At 38.0% G+C, this 18,777-nt stretch overlaps 1 protein-coding gene across 1 annotated transcript; it reads left to right on the forward strand.

Moving 5' to 3' along the window:
- The first annotated feature begins 9,829 nt into the window (after positions 1-9,829).
- On the forward strand, positions 9,830-14,295 carry LOC132309721 (glutamate receptor 2.8-like). The gene is made up of 5 exons (XM_059808006.1): positions 9,830-10,064; positions 10,746-11,986; positions 12,079-12,391; positions 12,474-12,871; positions 13,411-14,295. The coding sequence occupies exons 1-5, from the start codon at positions 9,830-9,832 to the stop codon at positions 13,786-13,788; spliced, it is 2,565 nt and encodes an 854-aa protein (XP_059663989.1). The 3' UTR covers positions 13,789-14,295.
- Positions 14,296-18,777: the final 4,482 nt, after the last annotated feature.

Genomic DNA, 18,777 nt, shown 5'->3' on the forward strand with positions numbered 1-18,777 from the left:
TATTCTTTGTATGGATTCACGGGGGCACAAGAAGCGTGTCTTAAGTGCCACCTGCTGAGCTTTTGCTCACCCCATTATATTTATCATTTTTTTTAGGACATGGAAAGAAATTGGCGGATGATAGTTCACCACATACTTGAAAGTTGTTAGAAGACCATTTTGCTATTTTGTACTTAGGCCATTCTTTTGTATGTCTATTGTTTTGGAAATGTAACAAATGTTATTATTCATGGCCTTGTAACTCAAGCGTGAGACTTAGCATTTATTTGATGTAAATGGAACTAATGTAAGCATTATGTTTAACGTCATGTAATTGTAATAAATGATCTTGTAAGATGATTGTGTGATAGTACTCATGTTCATGATAGTAAAATGTCTCATTTTGATGGTTTAGTTCAAGTATGAACCATTGCAAAGTTCCCATTTCAGTTTCTCTTCAGTCCCACAAGTACGGCTTCTCAAAAGCAGGTTTCAGGCTTAGCAGAGCCATTTCGGTCGACCGAAATGGTGCATCGGTTGACCGATTCTCCTGCATGCTCTCTAGATCTCTATTTCGGTCGACCGAACCTTTCACATGCTCTCAGTATCTCACCTTCGGTCGGCCAAAGGGTCATTTCGGTCGACTGGTTCTTGAAGGCCTGCTTCGGCCGACCAAAACTCCACTTCGGTCGACCGAAGTGCGCCTGTTTTGGGTTCTTTGCTCTTTCCTCTTCAATATCCCACTTGAAACCTCTGGGTATTGCGTTGAAGCCTAATGATGACCTAGGGATGATCCTAAGGGTGATGTTGTGACACTTGAAATGATGGGTTTGACATAGATGACCTCAGGTTCGAGTAAGGACCCGGCTAACGGTTCGGACCTCCGGGTTTGGGTCGTTACAAGAATGGTATCAGAGCTAAGGTTCGAAAACCTATAGGATGACGGGTAGAGGTATGCATAGGAATGCATGGGATGTTGATTGCATTGTTTATGTGACTATTTGTTACTTGCTTCTTACTTGAACAAGTATGCTTAACTGTGTACGTGCTTACGTGCTTAAATGTTTATGTTAGAATGTTTCTTGCCTAGTTTTGCATACTAAGTGTTATTACGGCATCATTTCATGTTGAGTCAACCGTAGTGGACCTTAGTGTCTTGTTATTGAACCGTTTTCTCGTTTTATAGCACGATGTCACGGTGTGAGGATCCCAGAGAAGTTGGCCCTAGGCCGACTAGGGGTGATGTTGGTGAGGGCTCTAGCTCCAATCCGGAGGAGCTAAATGATGAGGACACACTTCTTAGGGACTTGATTCCCCTGAGAAATGTCCCCATAAGGAGGGATAATGTGGAAACACCCGTAGCAGTGGGTGAGGGTTATGCGGCACTAGAGTTGAATCGATTGCTGCAAAGTACCGTGAGGGCAGCAATTGCTGCTCAGCCGCAGCTGGCACCACAACCTACAGTTCAAGTTGAGGAGACTACAGCTCAGAAGCGTCTTAAGATCATTAAGGGATTTTCTCAGTTGATGCTGGTTATATTTGAGGGCAGTACGGATCCAATGGTAGTAGACGACTACATGGATCAAGTTAGAACTCAGTTGACCTCAATGGATGTGATAGAGGATCACTTAAAGATCATCCTAGTTACTTACAAGTTTGCTAAGGATGCTAAGCTTTGGTGGAAATTTGTTACAAGTCGGTATAAGGTGGAAGAGATGAGTTGGGAAAAGTTCAAAGAATTGTTTTACGGGAAGTATTTCCCAATTTCCAAAAGATGGACCAATTTTTTGGTCTTATCCAAGGCAATATGTCAGTGGCAGAGTATGAAAACAAGTTTACCTCACTTTCTCGCTTTGCTCTAGAAATGGTGAAAGATGAAGTTGACAAGACTCAGAAAATTGTTTCCGGTCTTAATGATAGAATGAGGCCGTTGATAATGGCACAGTTTATCAAGGTTTACTCTGAGGCAGTAGAGAGGGCTTTGATGCTTGAGGCTGACATCAAAGATAAGGATGCAAGAAGGGAACAGTGGAAGTAAAAGAGAGGTGCAAGGCCATCTTCGGAAGGATCTTCTTGGAAGAAGAATAAGAGTGGTTTGTTTCAGTTTCAAGGCAGCAATCCACATGATATGCTCCTACCACTCCTATGCCAGCTGGGTTTGATAAGAGTGGACTTGTATGTTTTCAGTGTCAGCAGCCAAGGCATTACAAGTCTAGTTGTCCCATGAGATCGTCTTCAGTTTCTTCAGCTTTAAAGACTTATTATGGGTGTGGCTAGTAGGGTCACTTGATTAGAGATTGTCCTAGTCAGGGAGCAGGCACCGGTAGTGGCAGGGGGTCACGACAGAGGCCGTCACAGTCGGCTACAGTGCTGTCAGGGTTCAGACCGCCGCCACCACCACAACCTGCTATGTCTTCTCAAGGCTCACGATCCGTTAGGAGGGATGCCCCTACTGTGCCAGCGCAGCAGTCCAGTATTCAGGGTGGCAGTTCTCAGGCACAAGCACCGCAGGGCCGTGTCTTTGCACTTGCACCGGCTGATGCATCTTCTGAACCGTCAGTTCTTTAAGGTATCTTTCTAGTGTTTGGTTCTTGGGCTCGTATTCTTTTTGACTTTGGTGCATCTCATTCCTTCATTTCATCATCATTTGCACTCACATCGGGGTTAGAGGTCAGTTTCATGGATCGGGGGTTGTGTGTTGATACGCCAGCTGGGGTTTCAATGTCCTTGAATCGAGTTGTGCGGGATTATTCCATTGTGATAGTCGGATGAACTTTTGTGTTTGACCTTATCCTCCTGGACATGACTAGTTTTGATGTCATTCTCGGGATGGATTGGTTAGCCTTCTTTCATGCCACGATTGATTGTTTTAGAAGGAGAGTTAAAGTTTGCACTCCAAAAGAAGATTGTTTCTTTTTCATGGGAGATCGGAGTGATTCCCAGCCTTCATCATTGTATGGAATTCATGGACGAAGTCGTGGAGATTATTTCTTGGCTAGTCTTCTAGCCGAAGAAGATGATGTTGTGGGAGAAGACTATCCGGAGGTAGTTCATGATTTTCTAGACGTGTTTACAGAAGATTTGATAGAGTTGCCTCCACACCGAGAAGTAGAGTTCACTATTGACTTGATGCCCGGTACCGCGCTGATTTCTATGGCACCGTATCGTATGGCACCAGTTGAATTGGAAGAGTTGAAGAAACAGCTTGATGATTTGAGGATGAAAGGTTTCATCCGACCGAGTGTGTCGCCGTGGGGTGCACCGGTCTTGTTCGCTAAGAAGAAAGATGGTTCTTTGAGTTGTGCATTGATTATCGGAAGATGAATCATGCCACCATCAAGAACAAATATCCTTTGCCAAGGATAAATGATTTATTTGACCAGTTGAGGGGAGCCAGTTGTTTCTCGAAGATTGATTTGAGGTTTGGCTATTATCAGTTGCGGGTTCGGGATGAGGATATCCCGAAGACAGCATTCCGTACACGATATGGACACTATGAGTTCCATGTTATGCCATTTGGCTTGACAAATGCACCAGCGGCATTCATAGACTTAATGAACTGCGTCTTTCACGATTACTTGGACCAGTTTGTGGTAGTTTTCGTGGATGACATTCTTGTGTACTCACGGACTCGGGAGGAGCACGAGGTCCATTTGAGTACTGTTCTACAGATTTTGAGAGAGCACCGATTGTATGCCAAATATAAGAAGTGTGAGTTTTGGCTACAAGAGGTGAAGTTTTTGGGGCACGTTGTTTCGAAAGGAGGAGTGTCAGTTGATCCATCGAAGGTTGAAGCTGTTTTGAATTTGGAGCAACCCAAGAATGTTTTTGAGATCCGCAGTTTTCTTGGTTTAGCGGGTTACTATCGGAGATTTGTGAAGGATTTTCCCGCTTGGTAGCGTCTATGACCTGTTTGACCCAGAAAGGGATTAAGTTTGTGTGGAATGAAGCTTGTGAGTTATCTTTTCAGGAATTGAAGACAAGGTTGACTACAGCTCCAGTGTTGGTGATACCTGAGCGTGGCTTAGATTATGTGATCTATTGTGATGCTTTACGTGATGGGTTGGGATGTGTATTGATGCAGGAGGGTAGAATAGTGGCTTATGGGTCTCGACAGTTAAAGACTCATGAGTACAACTACCTTACTCATGATCTAGAGTTGGCGGCAGTCGTATTTGCACTAAAGTGTTGGAGACACTACTTGTATGGTGAAAGGTTTGAAGTGTTTTCAGACCACAAGAGTCTCAAGTACCTTTTCTCCCAAAAGGACTTGAATAACAGAAAGAGACGATGGGTTGAATTCTTGGAAGATTACAATTTTGATTTGCAGTATCATCCGGGCAAAACAATTGTAGTAGCAAATGCCTTAAGTCGGAAATCTCGTGGAACTTTGTATGGATTCACGAGGGCACAAGAAGCGTGTCTTAAGTGCTACCTGCTGAGCTTTTGCTCACCCTATTATATTTATCATTTTTTTTTCAGGACATGGAAAGGAATTGGCGGATGATAATCCACCACATACTTGAAAGTTGTTAGTAGACCATTTTGCTATTTTGTACTTAAGCCATTCTTTTGTATGTCTATTGTTTTGGAAATGTAACAAATGTTATTATTCATGGCCTTGTAACTCAAGTGTGAGACTTAGCATTTATTTAATGTAAATGGAACTAATGTAAGCATTATGTTTAATGTCATGTAATTGTAATAAATGATCTTGTAAGATGACTGTATGATAGTACTCATGTTCATGATAGTAGAATGTCTAATTTTGATGGTTTAGTTCAAGTATGAACCATTGCAAAGTCCCCATTTCAGTTTCTCTTTAGTCCCACAAGTGTAGCTTCTCAGAAGCAGGTTTCAGGCTTGGCAGAGCCATTTCGGTCGACCAAAATGGTGCATCGGTCGACTGATTCTCTTGCATGCTCTCTGGATCTCCATTTTGGTTGACCGAAATAGGGTTCGGTTGACCGAACCTTTCATATGCTCTCAGTATCTCACCTTCGATCGACCGAAGGGTCATTTCGGTCGACCGGTTCTTGAAGGCCTGCTTCGACCGACTGAAGCTCCACTTCTGTTGACCGAAGTGCGCCTGCTTTGGGTTCTTTGCTCTTTCCTCTTCGATATCCCAATTGAAACCTTTGGGTATTATGTTGAAGCCTAATGACGACCTAGGGATGATCCTAAGGGTGATGTTGTGACATTTGAAATGATGGGTTTGACATAGATGACCTCGGGTTCGAGTAAGGACCCGGCTAACGGTTCGGACCTCCGGGTTCGGGTCGTTACAAGGCCCACTATTTTTTTTTTTTCTTTTAAATGGTCAAGAGACCATTACTGGCCTCACTTTTCTCTCTCAATCTCACGGCTATCTTTCTTTTCTTTCTTCTTTTTCTTTTTTCTTTCATCATCTTAAATCCTTGATTTCTTTCTCATTACTTGAAATTTTTGAGTGTCGTTTGCGGCAATTTGAAGAGCTCGGTGAGATTTTCAAGTCTATGTAAGCAATTTAAGCTTTTGGCCATTCTAAGAATTCCAAAAATTTGGACCCATTTGAGGGTTTTTTACAAAATTGGGGTAGGGGTATTTAATCCATAACTTCTTGGATTTTAGTGAATTATTTTTCATGTGTTGTTGTCTAGCATGCTATAATTATGATGAATTTTCTTCATTATGATTCATTTGTTGTATATGAAAATTATAATTATGTGTATTGTTGTTGTTGTGTGAGAAAAACATGCCTAATGTTTAAATTCCATACCTTTGGTGCTTATTAATTTGCTAGAAATTGTTATGTGAAAGTATGTTGAATTGTGTAATATAAAATATTTTATTGTCATTACATTGGAAAAGTATGTGATGTTTATGTATGACATTGGACATAAAAAGGGGAAAAATTTGATTGGAAATGGAAAATTATTTTTGAAAGAAACAAAAGAAAATATTTTGGGAAAGGTTTTTGATGGAAAGTTTGCGAAAACCCGGTCGCCTAGGAGATTGCCTATGGGTCCGTGGCGTTAATGTGCCCTAGAGAGAATTAGGAAGACTACCTTAGCGTGGTTGAGTTAATTGGGCCCCAAATGATGCCCTGGAGCTTGCCTTGTGGTCAGGGACAGTTAGTCAATCCTTCCCTCGTGCCGCCATAGAGCTGCCATGGGACATGTTACATTAACTGTGACGTTTCCGATTTTCACCATTTTAATTTTTTAGCAATTTTGTCGCCGTAAGGGCATTTTCGTCTTTTCACGTTATGAGTATGGGATTGTGGTTGGGTCCATTTGCATTGTGTACATTTTAAATTATGTGGATTGAGTAGTTTTTGTTTTTGTTTTTTTTTTTTTTTTTGCATGTGGTGCACTCGTGCGTGTATGTGGTGTAAAATTGAAGCAAAAAGAAAAAGGAAAAAGAAAAGAAATAGTGTACGGGACCCACCACCATCCCAAATTTGAGTTAGAGACCATATTTTTGGTCTCTTACTTTTCTCTTTCCCGTGCGTCTCTCTCTCTCCATCTTGATCCTTGTTTTTCTTTTTCATTTTGGTTTCCAATCTTAGAAACAAGATAACTCACTCAATACTTGGAGAAATTGAGAGCCGTTTGCGGCAAAATGAAGAGCACGAAGAGCTCTACGCATTCATATGAGCAATTTCAGATTTGGTGCCCTCCTTGATTTTCGAATTCCTTGACCCATTTCAAGGGTTTTGTGTCAATTTGAGGTAGGGGCTCTTAATCCACGAAGTTCTTGCGCTTTAGTGAATTAATCTACTTGAATTGTGCCTTAGCATGCTTAATTGCTTTGATTTTAGTTTAACATTACTTAATTGAGAATATGTGAATTTGAATGAATATGTGTTAACTTGATTGTATATAGAAGCATGCTATATGTTGAGCTATGTGTTCATTGTGTTGCTAATATACTATAAATGATGTATGAAGGACATGCCTAAATGTTGAATTTATAATTCCATTATGCTGTTTCAATTGTGTAAAAGCATGTTGTAACTTCCTTCAAAGTTCTTATGAATCATGTTAGCTAATTAAATTTGAGCTAATTGTGAGATGATGAACATTGGCATGACATAAATGCATCTATGCATTTACATTGGGCATGAAATGGGAAGAATTGATTTTGAAATGAAAATGGGAAGTTTTGGGAAAGAATGTATTGATGAAAGTGTTTTGATAAAACCCGGTCGCTGAGGAGTCACCAACAGGCCATAGGTTAATGTAACCTAGAGGGAACTAGGGAGATTGCCCTAGCGTGGTTGAGCTATCTGGGCCCCATAATGACGCTGCGGAGTCACCAAAGGTCAGGGACAGTAGCCAATCCTTCTCTCGGCGCTGCGGAGTCACCAAAGGGGGTTACATTAACGGTTTGGAAGTGATGGTTTGAAAATGGGGAGCGACATCGGCATGCATTGCATCCCATAGCATTCTATTGTTTATAATGAGACTTGTTGTTACGTTGTGTTATTCCGACACTATATGATCCCCATCCCTATTGTCTTATTCTTTGGTTAGATTCACGGGGACACAAGAGACGTGTCTTAAGTGTCACCTACTGAGCAATTTGCTCACCCCACATAATTAATATTTTTCAGGTTACGGTAAGGATTTGGCGGATGATAATCCACCACAGGGCTAAGGGAATGTGAAAGCATTTTTGAATGTAATTTGTGGGACTTAAACTATTCTTGTAAAGTGCATAACACAAAATGTATTATTTTTGCCCTATGTAAAACATTTGAATTTATCATGTATATGGCCATTTGGGTAATGTAATTAAATTCGTATCATATTAATTCCCGTATATTATATAATGTGTTGTAAATTAGGTTATCAACGTGGTGGTTATTATTGTAATTAAATGTTGAAATGTATCTTAGTTTATGTACATGAGTGCAGTGGCACAGTGTTTGGACAGTGGGTGAGGATAACCCAAACCAGTTGACGTGTAGCTTCCTATACGTCGATTGGTACCCTGACAGTAAGCATTTGAACGTGAATGACCCAAACCAGTCGAAACTAGTCGACGTATGGCATCCCATACGTCGACCGGTATCATGTTCCAAACCAGTCGATGTATGACTTCCCATACGTCGACCGGTATCTTGGCAGTGGGTTTTCCCATTATTCATAGCCCAAACCAGTCGACGTATAGTGTATATACGTCGACCGGTATTATTATTTTAAATTCTCAAATTACACTTTGGCATCCATTTGAAGTTGCACGTAATTATTTTATGACCCAATAAAATGTCATAATTATATTTTAACCCCCGAAAGGACTATATTACCCCGAACCTTATTTTATTTACTATGTGATACAAGTTAATGACCATTGTACCATTGAGTCTCAATTTATTGAATTGTGATAAATTACCATTTTGCCCTTTTTGGGCTTTGATATTTAAATTTAATGTGAAATGACCGTTTTACCCTCGGATGATTTTGGGTTGGGTAAAGACCCATTTAATGATCCGGATCCATGAGGATTTGGGTTGTTACATTAACAGTTTGGGAATGATGGCAGAAATGGTTTTTGGAAAAATGGGGAATGATATGCATGACATCACATCCCATTGCACGACATAATTTAGTTATGATTTGGACTGTCAATTTTGTTGCTATGTTTACCCCGGTATGGCATGATCCCGCTTCTCTATTTTTCTATTCATTGTTTGGATTCACGGAGTTACAAGAGGTATGTCTTACGCACCACCTACTGAGCAATTTTGCTCACTCCTTATTATTAATATTTTTCAGGACATGGAAAGAAGGTGGCGAACGATCATCCATCACAAGTTTAGACGGGATTGGAGATTTATATTTTGTTATTTTTGTTTTAGAATTTTAATATTTTGTAAATGTAAATCTTGACTATTCTGTAAAATTTTGGTATAATTTGTATAATATTGTAAATTATGGACTTTCGATTTCAGCCGTATTTCATGGACTGTAAATTGATGTAATTAGATTATATTTCTTGTAAAGGAATATGGAACTAGGTAGGGGACTGACACTTCCATTTTATTTATTTATTTTATTGAATGAATTGGAGGAAAGGGATTCTTTTTATATGTATATTGTTGTTTTAGAAACGTTTTATATTATTTGCGTTGTGCGTTGGGACATGATAGATTAGTTAAGGCTAAGTGAGGCTATTACATTTTTTTTTTGTGCATTTCGATAGGTTGCGGTAGGACTTTTTTTAGTAAAGGTCACGCCGATTTTTATTTTTTATTTTTAATTTTTATGACTAGTATTATTTTAGGGTCGTTCCATTGAAGCCATATTAGGTCCCAATTTGATTCCTTGACTAGTTTATTTGGGCTGAGCCATATTTACTCTACTTATTTATATAGTGTGTGTACTTTTGTGTCGTACTTTTTAATTACGGTTTTGTCCTAAGAAAACTAGTTTAGTCTTTATTTGCTGTAGGTTGCAAGAAAGCTGCATCAACGTTCCCCGAAACTCTTATATGGATAGTTTCTTTGCCAGCTTGATCACAATTGCTATATATATATATATATATATGTGGTCTATGATACAAGAGTTTCTATCACACAACGTGGTTTGTCAAGAAAGAAAATGAGTACTAACATCCTCCAATCAAAGTCATTCCAACGAATCAACTTCAACTGAATTTTCCACAACTAGAGCATTCCCTCATGACTCACCGCGTGAATTGCAAGAAAAAACAAATCTGTGTGTAGTTAATTTCTTGCAATCCAAACACTGCCATCAGCACCAGTACAGCATCTTATATCTATAAAAAGGGAAGGTGGCGGCTCTTGTTAGTTAGGTGTTTAAAAAAAATGATGAAAACATTTTGTCATCTCTTATTCTCTATCATGGCCTTGGCATCCTTGTTCTTATTTCCAGATAAAGCAGTTAGCATGAATTCGACAGCGAAAAACCATGTCAAGGGCATTATAGGAGCCATTGTTGATTTGAGTTCTCGCAAGGGTCAAGAAGCAAAAGTGGCCATGGATATGGCAATAGATGATTTCAACCACCACACCAATCAAAAATTGATTTTGCATGTAATGAACTCTCATGGAGAAACCATCCGGGCAGCTTTTGCTGGTAATTAATTATGCCCCCGCGCGCGCGCACACACACATATCAACTCTTCTCCTTTAAATTATCTTTTTTATTTGAGTGAGTTCAACTAATACAAATTAACGGCTCCGTTTGTTTGGACGTAAAATATTTTTCAAAAAATATTTTTTTATTTTCTGGTGTTTGGTTGTCGTAAAATATTTGCGAAGGAAAAAAATATTAAAATTTAACAAAAATAATTTATTCGTAAATTTTCGACAAGTTATTTTACATGTCCCGCTCGATAGACTCGACCTCAATCTCAACGTACCTTTGCCAAATACCGACAAAATAAACATAAAAAAATATTTTACCTGAAAAATAAAAATATTTTTCCAAAAAAAATATTTTACATCCAAACAAAATATCTTATGAACTTGATTTTTTATTTTGTAATATATATACACACACTATCCGAACTATTAATATCTAGACCTTGTTTATAATTTGGATCGATGTATAGAATCTCTGTGACTAACAATTGGACAAGTTGATAGTCACATTTGATAATGAAAAGTGGCTAATAGTCCAAATGATGTTATAGCATACCTAATAATTAATTTCTTCAGTTGATGTTTTACATGAACATGCAATTACTATTTGATTATAAATTTAGCCTTGTAGAATAAAAATGCATTCTAATTTCGCAACAACATTGACCTACAGCTAATGATCTTATCAACAAGGAGGTAGTGCAAGCCATTTTGGGGCCACAGACATGGGAAGAAGCATCAACAGTTGCAGAGAGTTGTAGCCTAAATTCTCATACAATTCCCATTCTTTCTCTAGCTGATGCTACTCCACCATGTGCAACGAGGCGTTGGCCCTTCCTAATTCAAGCCTCACCGAGCCATCACGCGCAAATGAAAGCTGTGGCTGCTGTTGTTCAGTCATGGGGATGGCATAGGGTCATTGTTATATTTGAGGACACTGATTCTACTGCCAATGGATTAATTCATCTCTCTGATGCCCTCCGCGAAAATGGTGCAGAAATAAGCCATTTCGTAGCGCTCTCACCTTTCAACGCGCTGTCTGATGATCTTGAGAAGCTTAAAAAAGGGCAATGTCGAGTCTTTGTGGTCCATTCTTCCTTGCCCTTGGCTCTTCGTTTATTTGAGACCGCGAAGGAGATGAAGATGATGGAAAAAGATTATGTGTGGATCACTACAGACTCCACAACAAGTCTTGTCCATTACATTAACCATTCTTCCATTTATTCCATGCTAGGGGTTGTAGGCATCAGGAGCTATTTCCCAGATCCCCGGACACATTTACATGATTTCTACCTGAGATTTCGTAAAAAGTTTGCTTTGGAGCATCCAGAAGAAGAAAATCATGAACCCGGGATTTTCGCGCTGCAGGCTTATGATGCCACTAAAGCAGTGGCTTCAGCAATTGAGGAAGGAGACAGAGAAGGCCAACATTTGTTAGAAAAATTTTCATCAAGTGACTTCAAAGGCTTAACTGGTAATGTGAAATTTGTTGAGAGAAAATTAGCCCCAGCACAAGTGTTTCAGATTGTCAATGTGATTGGAAGGAGTCATAGAGAACATGGGTTCTGGACCGACGAAAAAGGCTTCTCGGAGACTATTGATGAAAAGGCTACCTACAGTCCTTCCATGGAAAAATTGGGGCTAGTGATGTGGCCTGGGGGACCTTGGTATACTCCAAAAGGGTGGACTCTTCCAACCATGGCCAAGCCATTAAGAATAGGCGTGCCAAACGGATCCTTAACCAACCACTTTGTGAATGTTCAATATGATCCTTCTACAAATAATTACTCCTTCAATGGATTTTCAATCGAAGTGTTCAAGAAAACCGTGAAACGATTACCATACTATTTGCCATATGAGTTCATTCCATGGGACGGCAATCACACTTCTTTGGTGGAACAAGTTCATCTAAAGGTGAGATCATTCATTCATCTTGTGTTTTGTCCCTGCTCATTTTTATTTTAGATTTGATCATTTGACTTGAATTTTTTTGTTCATGAAATCAGAACTTTGATGCAGCCGTTGGAGACATAGCAATTATTTACAGCAGATACAAATATGTTGAATTCACACATCCTCATACAGAATCAGGATTGGTGATGGTAGTCCCGGTTCAGTCACAATCGAGCAATAAGACTTGGCTATTCACAAAGCCATTCACAAAATCCATGTGGGTTCTTACAGCAGTCATAAATCTCTACAATGGCTTCGTCATATGGATGATAGAGCGGAATCACTGCCCTGAGCTCAAAGGCTCAACACTGAATCAACTAGGAATCTTGCTCTGGTTTGCTTTTGCCACATCCTTCTCTTTACAAGGTAACACATCAAACATCTCGCCTTTTCACTTTAGAAGGTAAAGGAGATATCACTAGCTAATTTGTTTGGGATTTGTGCATAGGGGAAATGCTACATAGCAATTTATCAAGAATGACGACGCTGGTGTGGCTTTTTGTGATACTAATCATCTCACAGAGCTACACAGCTAGTCTGACCAGCATGCTCACTGTCCAAGGGCTTCAACCAAAGGTAGCAGATATCGAAACACTAAAGAATAGCAATGCAAAGATTGGGTACTCCACAAAATCTTTAGTGGTGAACTACTTGGTGGATGTCTTACATTTCAACCGCAATGATGTCAAGAATTATTCAACCACGGAAGGATATGCCCAAGCCCTCAGAACTGGAGAAATTGCAGCAGCTTTTCTTGAAGTCCCTGCGGCCAAGTTATTCATGGCCAAATATTGCAAGAGCTTCATCATGGCAGGACCAACTTTCAGAGTCGGAGGATATGGATTTGTAATTTTTTTTCTCCCCTTTCTTCGTTCAATTAAGTTATCTGCATTATAATTTCTATAAACATATAGAAATAGCTAGTTTAAACGGATAAAGACCTAAACTAGTTAGGTCATGCCTAAGTTTCTCCGGAATTTCAAGTAAACGTGTACATACCCACAATATTACTCCTAACAGGGCTTGAACACTCAACCTCCACTTTTGGGAGGGGAGATGATACCATATGGAGTTATCTGCTTAGTATAAAAGACTATCAAAGGTACCTTGAATAAGGTAATTTTTCATTCAAAGTTTCTAACTTCATACATTAAAACACTCTCTTGACTTCCAATGTATTATGAATAAGGTCATTTTTAACTCATTTTCTTTCAGAGTTTCTGACTTTATACGTTAAACCACTCATGTGACTTCAAAGGTACCTTGAATAAAAGTTCAAAATGGGGATGGGGTTTGAGGGTTATTTTAGAATCGAATTGCACACAACATCATAGGAAAATAGTACATAAAACAACTAATGAAGTTCAAAACGATTCTTGCTTCAGGCATTTCCCAAGGGGACTCTTATGCTTCCTGACATGGATGAGGCACTGCTGAATGTGTCTGAAAGCGGCGTGCTGAGAGAATTAGAGAACAGCTTGACTGCAGCAGAGAAGTGTGTGGAAGTAGAATGGGATAACAAAAATGTGAGCCTAAGTCCCAGCACCTTTTTGGTACTTTTCATCCTCACAGGAAGCATATCAACAGTTGCTCTAGCCATTTTTGTCCTTCGCGCCAAATGGGAAACCGGCAAGATCATGTTTAAACACACAACCATTAGGATGTTAATACTGGCTGTAAAGATCCAGTTGGGGCATCAGAAGAGTCGATTCTCGAGAAGAGTTAGTGATATTGAGTGCCCTAGAAATCCCCCAAACACTTGAAACTCATGGACAGGTCTGGAAATTCAAGGAAATAGTTATTAACCACATACATCCATGTCTTTATTAATCTGATATGATAGATGAGATTAGAAATTGTATGGATTTTACAAATAACTCTTCAAGTGAATGACTTGTGAAAGAGAGGCTCTTAAAATCTTGCAACTTCTTGTAAAAATTACTGTAGTCTAAGCATAATTAGGTAAAAGAGACACACTGATTGAACCTTGTAGACCAAGTGATTATGTAGCATATATACCAAATAATATCCAAAAATTCACTTTACAGTTTATTAGTCTGTCAATTATATACTGCATTAAACTGGAATCTTTTCAATAAATGTTGAATAATTACAATTTCTTTTTCTTTTCTTTTTTTTCGTTTTTTTCCGGCGAACAAAGGATCATAAGTTTCACATTTTTTGTTGTTGAATAAAGGAGGTTGTGTCAAAGCTAGTATTACTCTTTTTCCTTATAAGTCCCAATAATTATCAACAAAATCTAATGTAATGTTAATGTGATTTTTATATATATATGTATACTATTGGTGGGACCCACTCCTATTATTTACTACGACACGTGACAAAGGGTTATACAGACCCAATTTTTTTGTTTTCCAATCAGCGTTCTCTCTCTCTCTCTCTCTCGGCCAGTGTTCTGTCTCTCGCTGTCTTTTTCTTTTTCTTTTTCCTTTGCAACTTCAACCTCTGATTAATTCATCATTTCTTAGTAATTTTAAGTGCCGTTTGCGGCAAAATGGAGAGCACGACAAGCTCTACACGTGTGTACCAGCAATTTCAGTTTTGAGCAACTTAAGGAGTCCGAAAATCTTGACCCATTTTGATAGTTTGTGGTGCAAATTGGGGGGTTTTTGCATAAAATAGAGGTAGGGGTCTCTAATTCCTACAATCTTGTTCCTTTGTGAATTAATTGTTCTTGATTAGTATCCTAGCATGCTAAATTGTGATGATTGTTCCTTTGTGAATTAATTTTTCTTGATTAGTATCCTATTAGTATTCTAGCATGCTATATTGTGATAATTGTTCCTTAAAGTGACTTGATTGTATATATGAAATATGTGAGAAGGTGTATTTAATTGAATTATAATGTGTATTTAATTAAATTGTATGAAAATAATAATAATAAAATGAAATAAAATAAAATAAACATGCTTAATGTGTTAGTTTTTCATGCCAATTAATTTGTTAGAAATTTATGTGAAAGCTTGTTAATTGTGTGTTAAAAATTCTCTCTATTTCCATATATGCACATAAGCATTGGGCATAAAAAAAAAGGGAAAGTGTTTTGAAATGAAATTGAAAGGGGATTTTGGGGAGAATTTGATAAAATGGTTTTTTGAGAAAAACCCTATGAAGTTTCCCAATTTTCAGCATTTTCAATTTTTCTGGAATTTTGTTGCCGCAAGGGCATTTATGTCTTTTCACTTCTTTTGTACGGAATTTTAGTTGGGTCCACTTGCATTTCACACATTTTATTTTATGTGAATTAAGTGGTATTTACTTGGTGGTGCATGTATTTAATATATGGTGTAATATTAATGTAACGACCCAGCTCCTCATGGATCCGGATCATTAAACGGGTCCTTTCCCAACCCAAAATCATCCGAGGGTAATACGGTAATTTCACGTTAAATTTAAATATCATGGTCCAAAAAGGACAAAATGGTAAATTGCCACAATTCAATAATTTGAGACTCAAAGGGTATAATGGTCATTAACTTGGATCACATAATAAATAAAATAAAGTTCGGGGCAATATAGTCCTTTCGGTGGTTAAAATATAATTATTACACTTTATTGGGCTATAAAATAAGTACGTGTAACATTTATTGGGTGCCAAAGTGTAATTTGGGAGTTTAATTAAAAGGCAGAAATCGGTCGACGTATGTACACTATACGTCGACTGATTTGGGTTATGAACAGTGGAAATACCCACTGCCGAGATACCGGTCGACGTATGGGGAGCCATACGTCGACTAGTTTGGGACGTGATGCCGGTTAAACGTATGGGAAGCCATACGTCGACTGGTTTGGGTTATGTGCAACAACAACTCATTGTGAAGATACCGGTCGACGCATGGGAAGCCACACGTCGACCGGTTCTAGAAAATTTTCACTTCCACAATTCGGGTTTTAGGGACAGTCGAAACTGTCCCTAAAAGTACCAAATCCGTCCCTAAAAGTCAGTTTGGACCGTCACTAAAAGTTGCGTGCCAAAAGAGCTTTAGGGACGGTCAAAGTTGACCGTCCCTAATACTTTTGACCTTTAGGGACAGTCCAACCTGTCCCAAATAACACCGTCCCTAAAACTTTTTAGGGACGGCCAAGACTGTCACTAATAAGGTACGAATTAGGGACAGTTTAAATGACTGTCCCCAAAAACTAGAGTATTAGGGACAGACAGACCATCCCTAATACATAATTTTTCAATTATAATTATTGTATTAGGGACGGACAGACCGTCCCTAATAGATTATTTTAATTATATATTTTAATATATTATTGTATTAGGGACGATCAGACCGTCCTTAATACATTATTTTTAATTATATATTTTAATATATATTGTATTAGGGACGGCCACACCGTCCCTAATATATTATTTTAATTATATATTTTAATATATATTGTATTAGGGACGGTCAGGACCGTCCCTAATACATTATTTTTAATTATATATTTTCATATATTGTATTAGGGACGGTCAGACCGTCCCTAATAGATTAATTTAATTATATATTTTAATATATTATTGTATTAGGGACGGTCAGGACCGTCCCTAATACATTATTTTAATTATATATTTTAATATATTAATGTATTAGGGACGGTCAGACCGTCCCTAATACATTAATTAAATTATATATTTTAATATATTAATGTATTAGGGACGGTCAGACCGTCCCTAATACATTAATTTAATTGTATATTTTAATATATTATTGTATTAGGGACAGTCAGGACCGTCCCTAATACATTATTTGAATTATATATTTTAATATATTAATGTATTAGGGACGGTCAGGACCGTCCCTAATACATTAATTTTAATTATATATTTTAATATATTATTGTATTAGGGACGGTCAGGACCGTCCCTAATACATTATTTTTAATTATAATTATTATATTAAACCGTCTATATATATATATATTGTATGCTTAATTTGTGAATTTAACCATTCCGGATACATACATACAAAACATATACAAAATAGATCCACAATAACATTCAAAAAAATATTACTATCCATAGAATAAAATCAATCCACAATATATATATTCAAGATCCATAAAATATAAAATCTCTAGTTTTCTAAACAAAAACTAAAACCATGTGGTAGCACAAAAAATTATTCCATCCTCTTCAAGATCCATTATTCATTCTGTTGGTGGTTGTGGTGGTGCTTGCTGGTGAGACCATGTTGGTGGCGGCAGCTGATATTGCCATCTTGTTGTTGGTGGCGGCTGCTGAAAATACGAGTCTGCTGGAGGTGGCGGTGGTTGTTGATGCCAATTTGGTGCGGTTTGCTGCTGTTGGGAATCTGATGGAGACTGTTGCTGGTGGAACCATGGTGGCGACTGCTGCTGCTGTTGGAATTGGAGGAACCATGGTGGCGGCTGCTGCTGCTGCTGCTGATATTGGAGGAACCATGGTGGCGGCTGTTGTTGGTACTGCTCAAGCATCTTCTCAAGTTTTTCTATTTTTTCCGCCATTTGTACACTTCTTTCTTCAGCAATTTCGGCCCTTTTCCTAGAAGCCTCATCATATGATGAAGAGGCACGCTGACGCTTTGGAGCCACGAAACCATGTCCGAATCCACGGCAATATCCCTTCCTTATGCCTAGTTGGTTTTGTACTATCTCAACATCATTTATGGATGGACTCGTACCATCAGAATTTTGAGAATTTTGTGCAGCCTTTTCTTTCATTGCATCCTGCAAAATATTTAAGTTCGCTATCAAATTAAAAAAATATGGCATAGGAATAAATCAAGTAATAACAGAAAATGTAATCACACATGCACCAGCACATAAAAATAGAGAGATTAAAGTGATTCGGTTTATAACATGCGCACATACAGTAAACAATGGCATTTCTTGTATGCCATTTCTTGTATGACATGCTGTTTCTCAACAAATAGAAAAAAAATTTGTACATTTAAATAAATTTAAGGCTCACTACTGTCGAAATTATTGTTAGAAACTTTGTGGGTAGTTGGTGCACCAGAAAAATATTAGCAAACAAACCATGGGTTTGACAGAGCTAATTTTTTCACAAAAACTCTCCATTATCATTATAATGTGGTCTGATACGAGTTTAACACACAAAAAGTATCCATCACTGCAAAATGGTTGATCAAATCATTAAGGTTCTGGTATTTTAATAGATTAGAATGGAGCCAAAACGCAAGGCACTTTCTGTAACTTGCAACTCTAAGGCACTTTCTCAAACATGGTAAATGGCTGCCCATGTTGTCCCCGTTGCAAGTTGTGCGATTCCATCACCCACATAGCCAAATTTGATATGAAAAAGGAGTGATGCATTTTGACATTTAGTAGAAACCAACTATCTCTCCAAAATCCTAATGGTGGGCTCTGGGGCCACAGTGAAGTTCCAATTTTGTTTTTCCAGTCTTTTTGTGCTCTGGAGTTGTTTGGTAAAATAAAAGAATAAGCATAATGTTTTATATTAGCATAACCAAAAAAAAAAAAAAAAAAGAAGGTATTTGAATGAGTGCATTTGGGAGTCCATGTATTGACCTTATAAATCTGAAAAAGATGAACATCAACCTATATATATATTTCTAATAAGCTAAAAAAAGCTTTTAGCTCGTCATATGAATATATATATAAAAGCTAAAAAAAGCTTTTAGCTCGTCATATATATATATATATATATATATATATATATATATATATATATATATATATACACGTTAATTGAATAATAAACTTAGAATCTCCTATCA

The sequence above is a fragment of the Cornus florida genome, unplaced genomic scaffold, assembly GCF_030987335.1.
Source record: "Cornus florida cultivar Cherokee Brave unplaced genomic scaffold, ASM3098733v1 CherokeeBrave_3.0.0_Hap2_Chr05, whole genome shotgun sequence".
NCBI lineage: Eukaryota > Viridiplantae > Streptophyta > Magnoliopsida > Cornales > Cornaceae > Cornus > Cornus florida.

What these genes read in the sequence shown, in the direction of transcription:
- LOC132309721 (XM_059808006.1), top strand. Translation starts at nt 9,830, where the DNA reads ATGGCCTTGGCATCCTTGTTCTTATTTCCAGATAAAGCAGTTAGCATG. An exon ending in CATCCGGGCAGCTTTTGCTG is followed by an intron (nt 10,065 to 10,745) that starts GTAATTAATTAT and finishes ATTGACCTACAG; the next exon opens with CTAATGATCTTATCAACAAG. An exon ending in CACATCCTTCTCTTTACAAG is followed by an intron (nt 12,392 to 12,473) that starts GTAACACATCAA and finishes ATTTGTGCATAG; the next exon opens with GGGAAATGCTACATAGCAAT.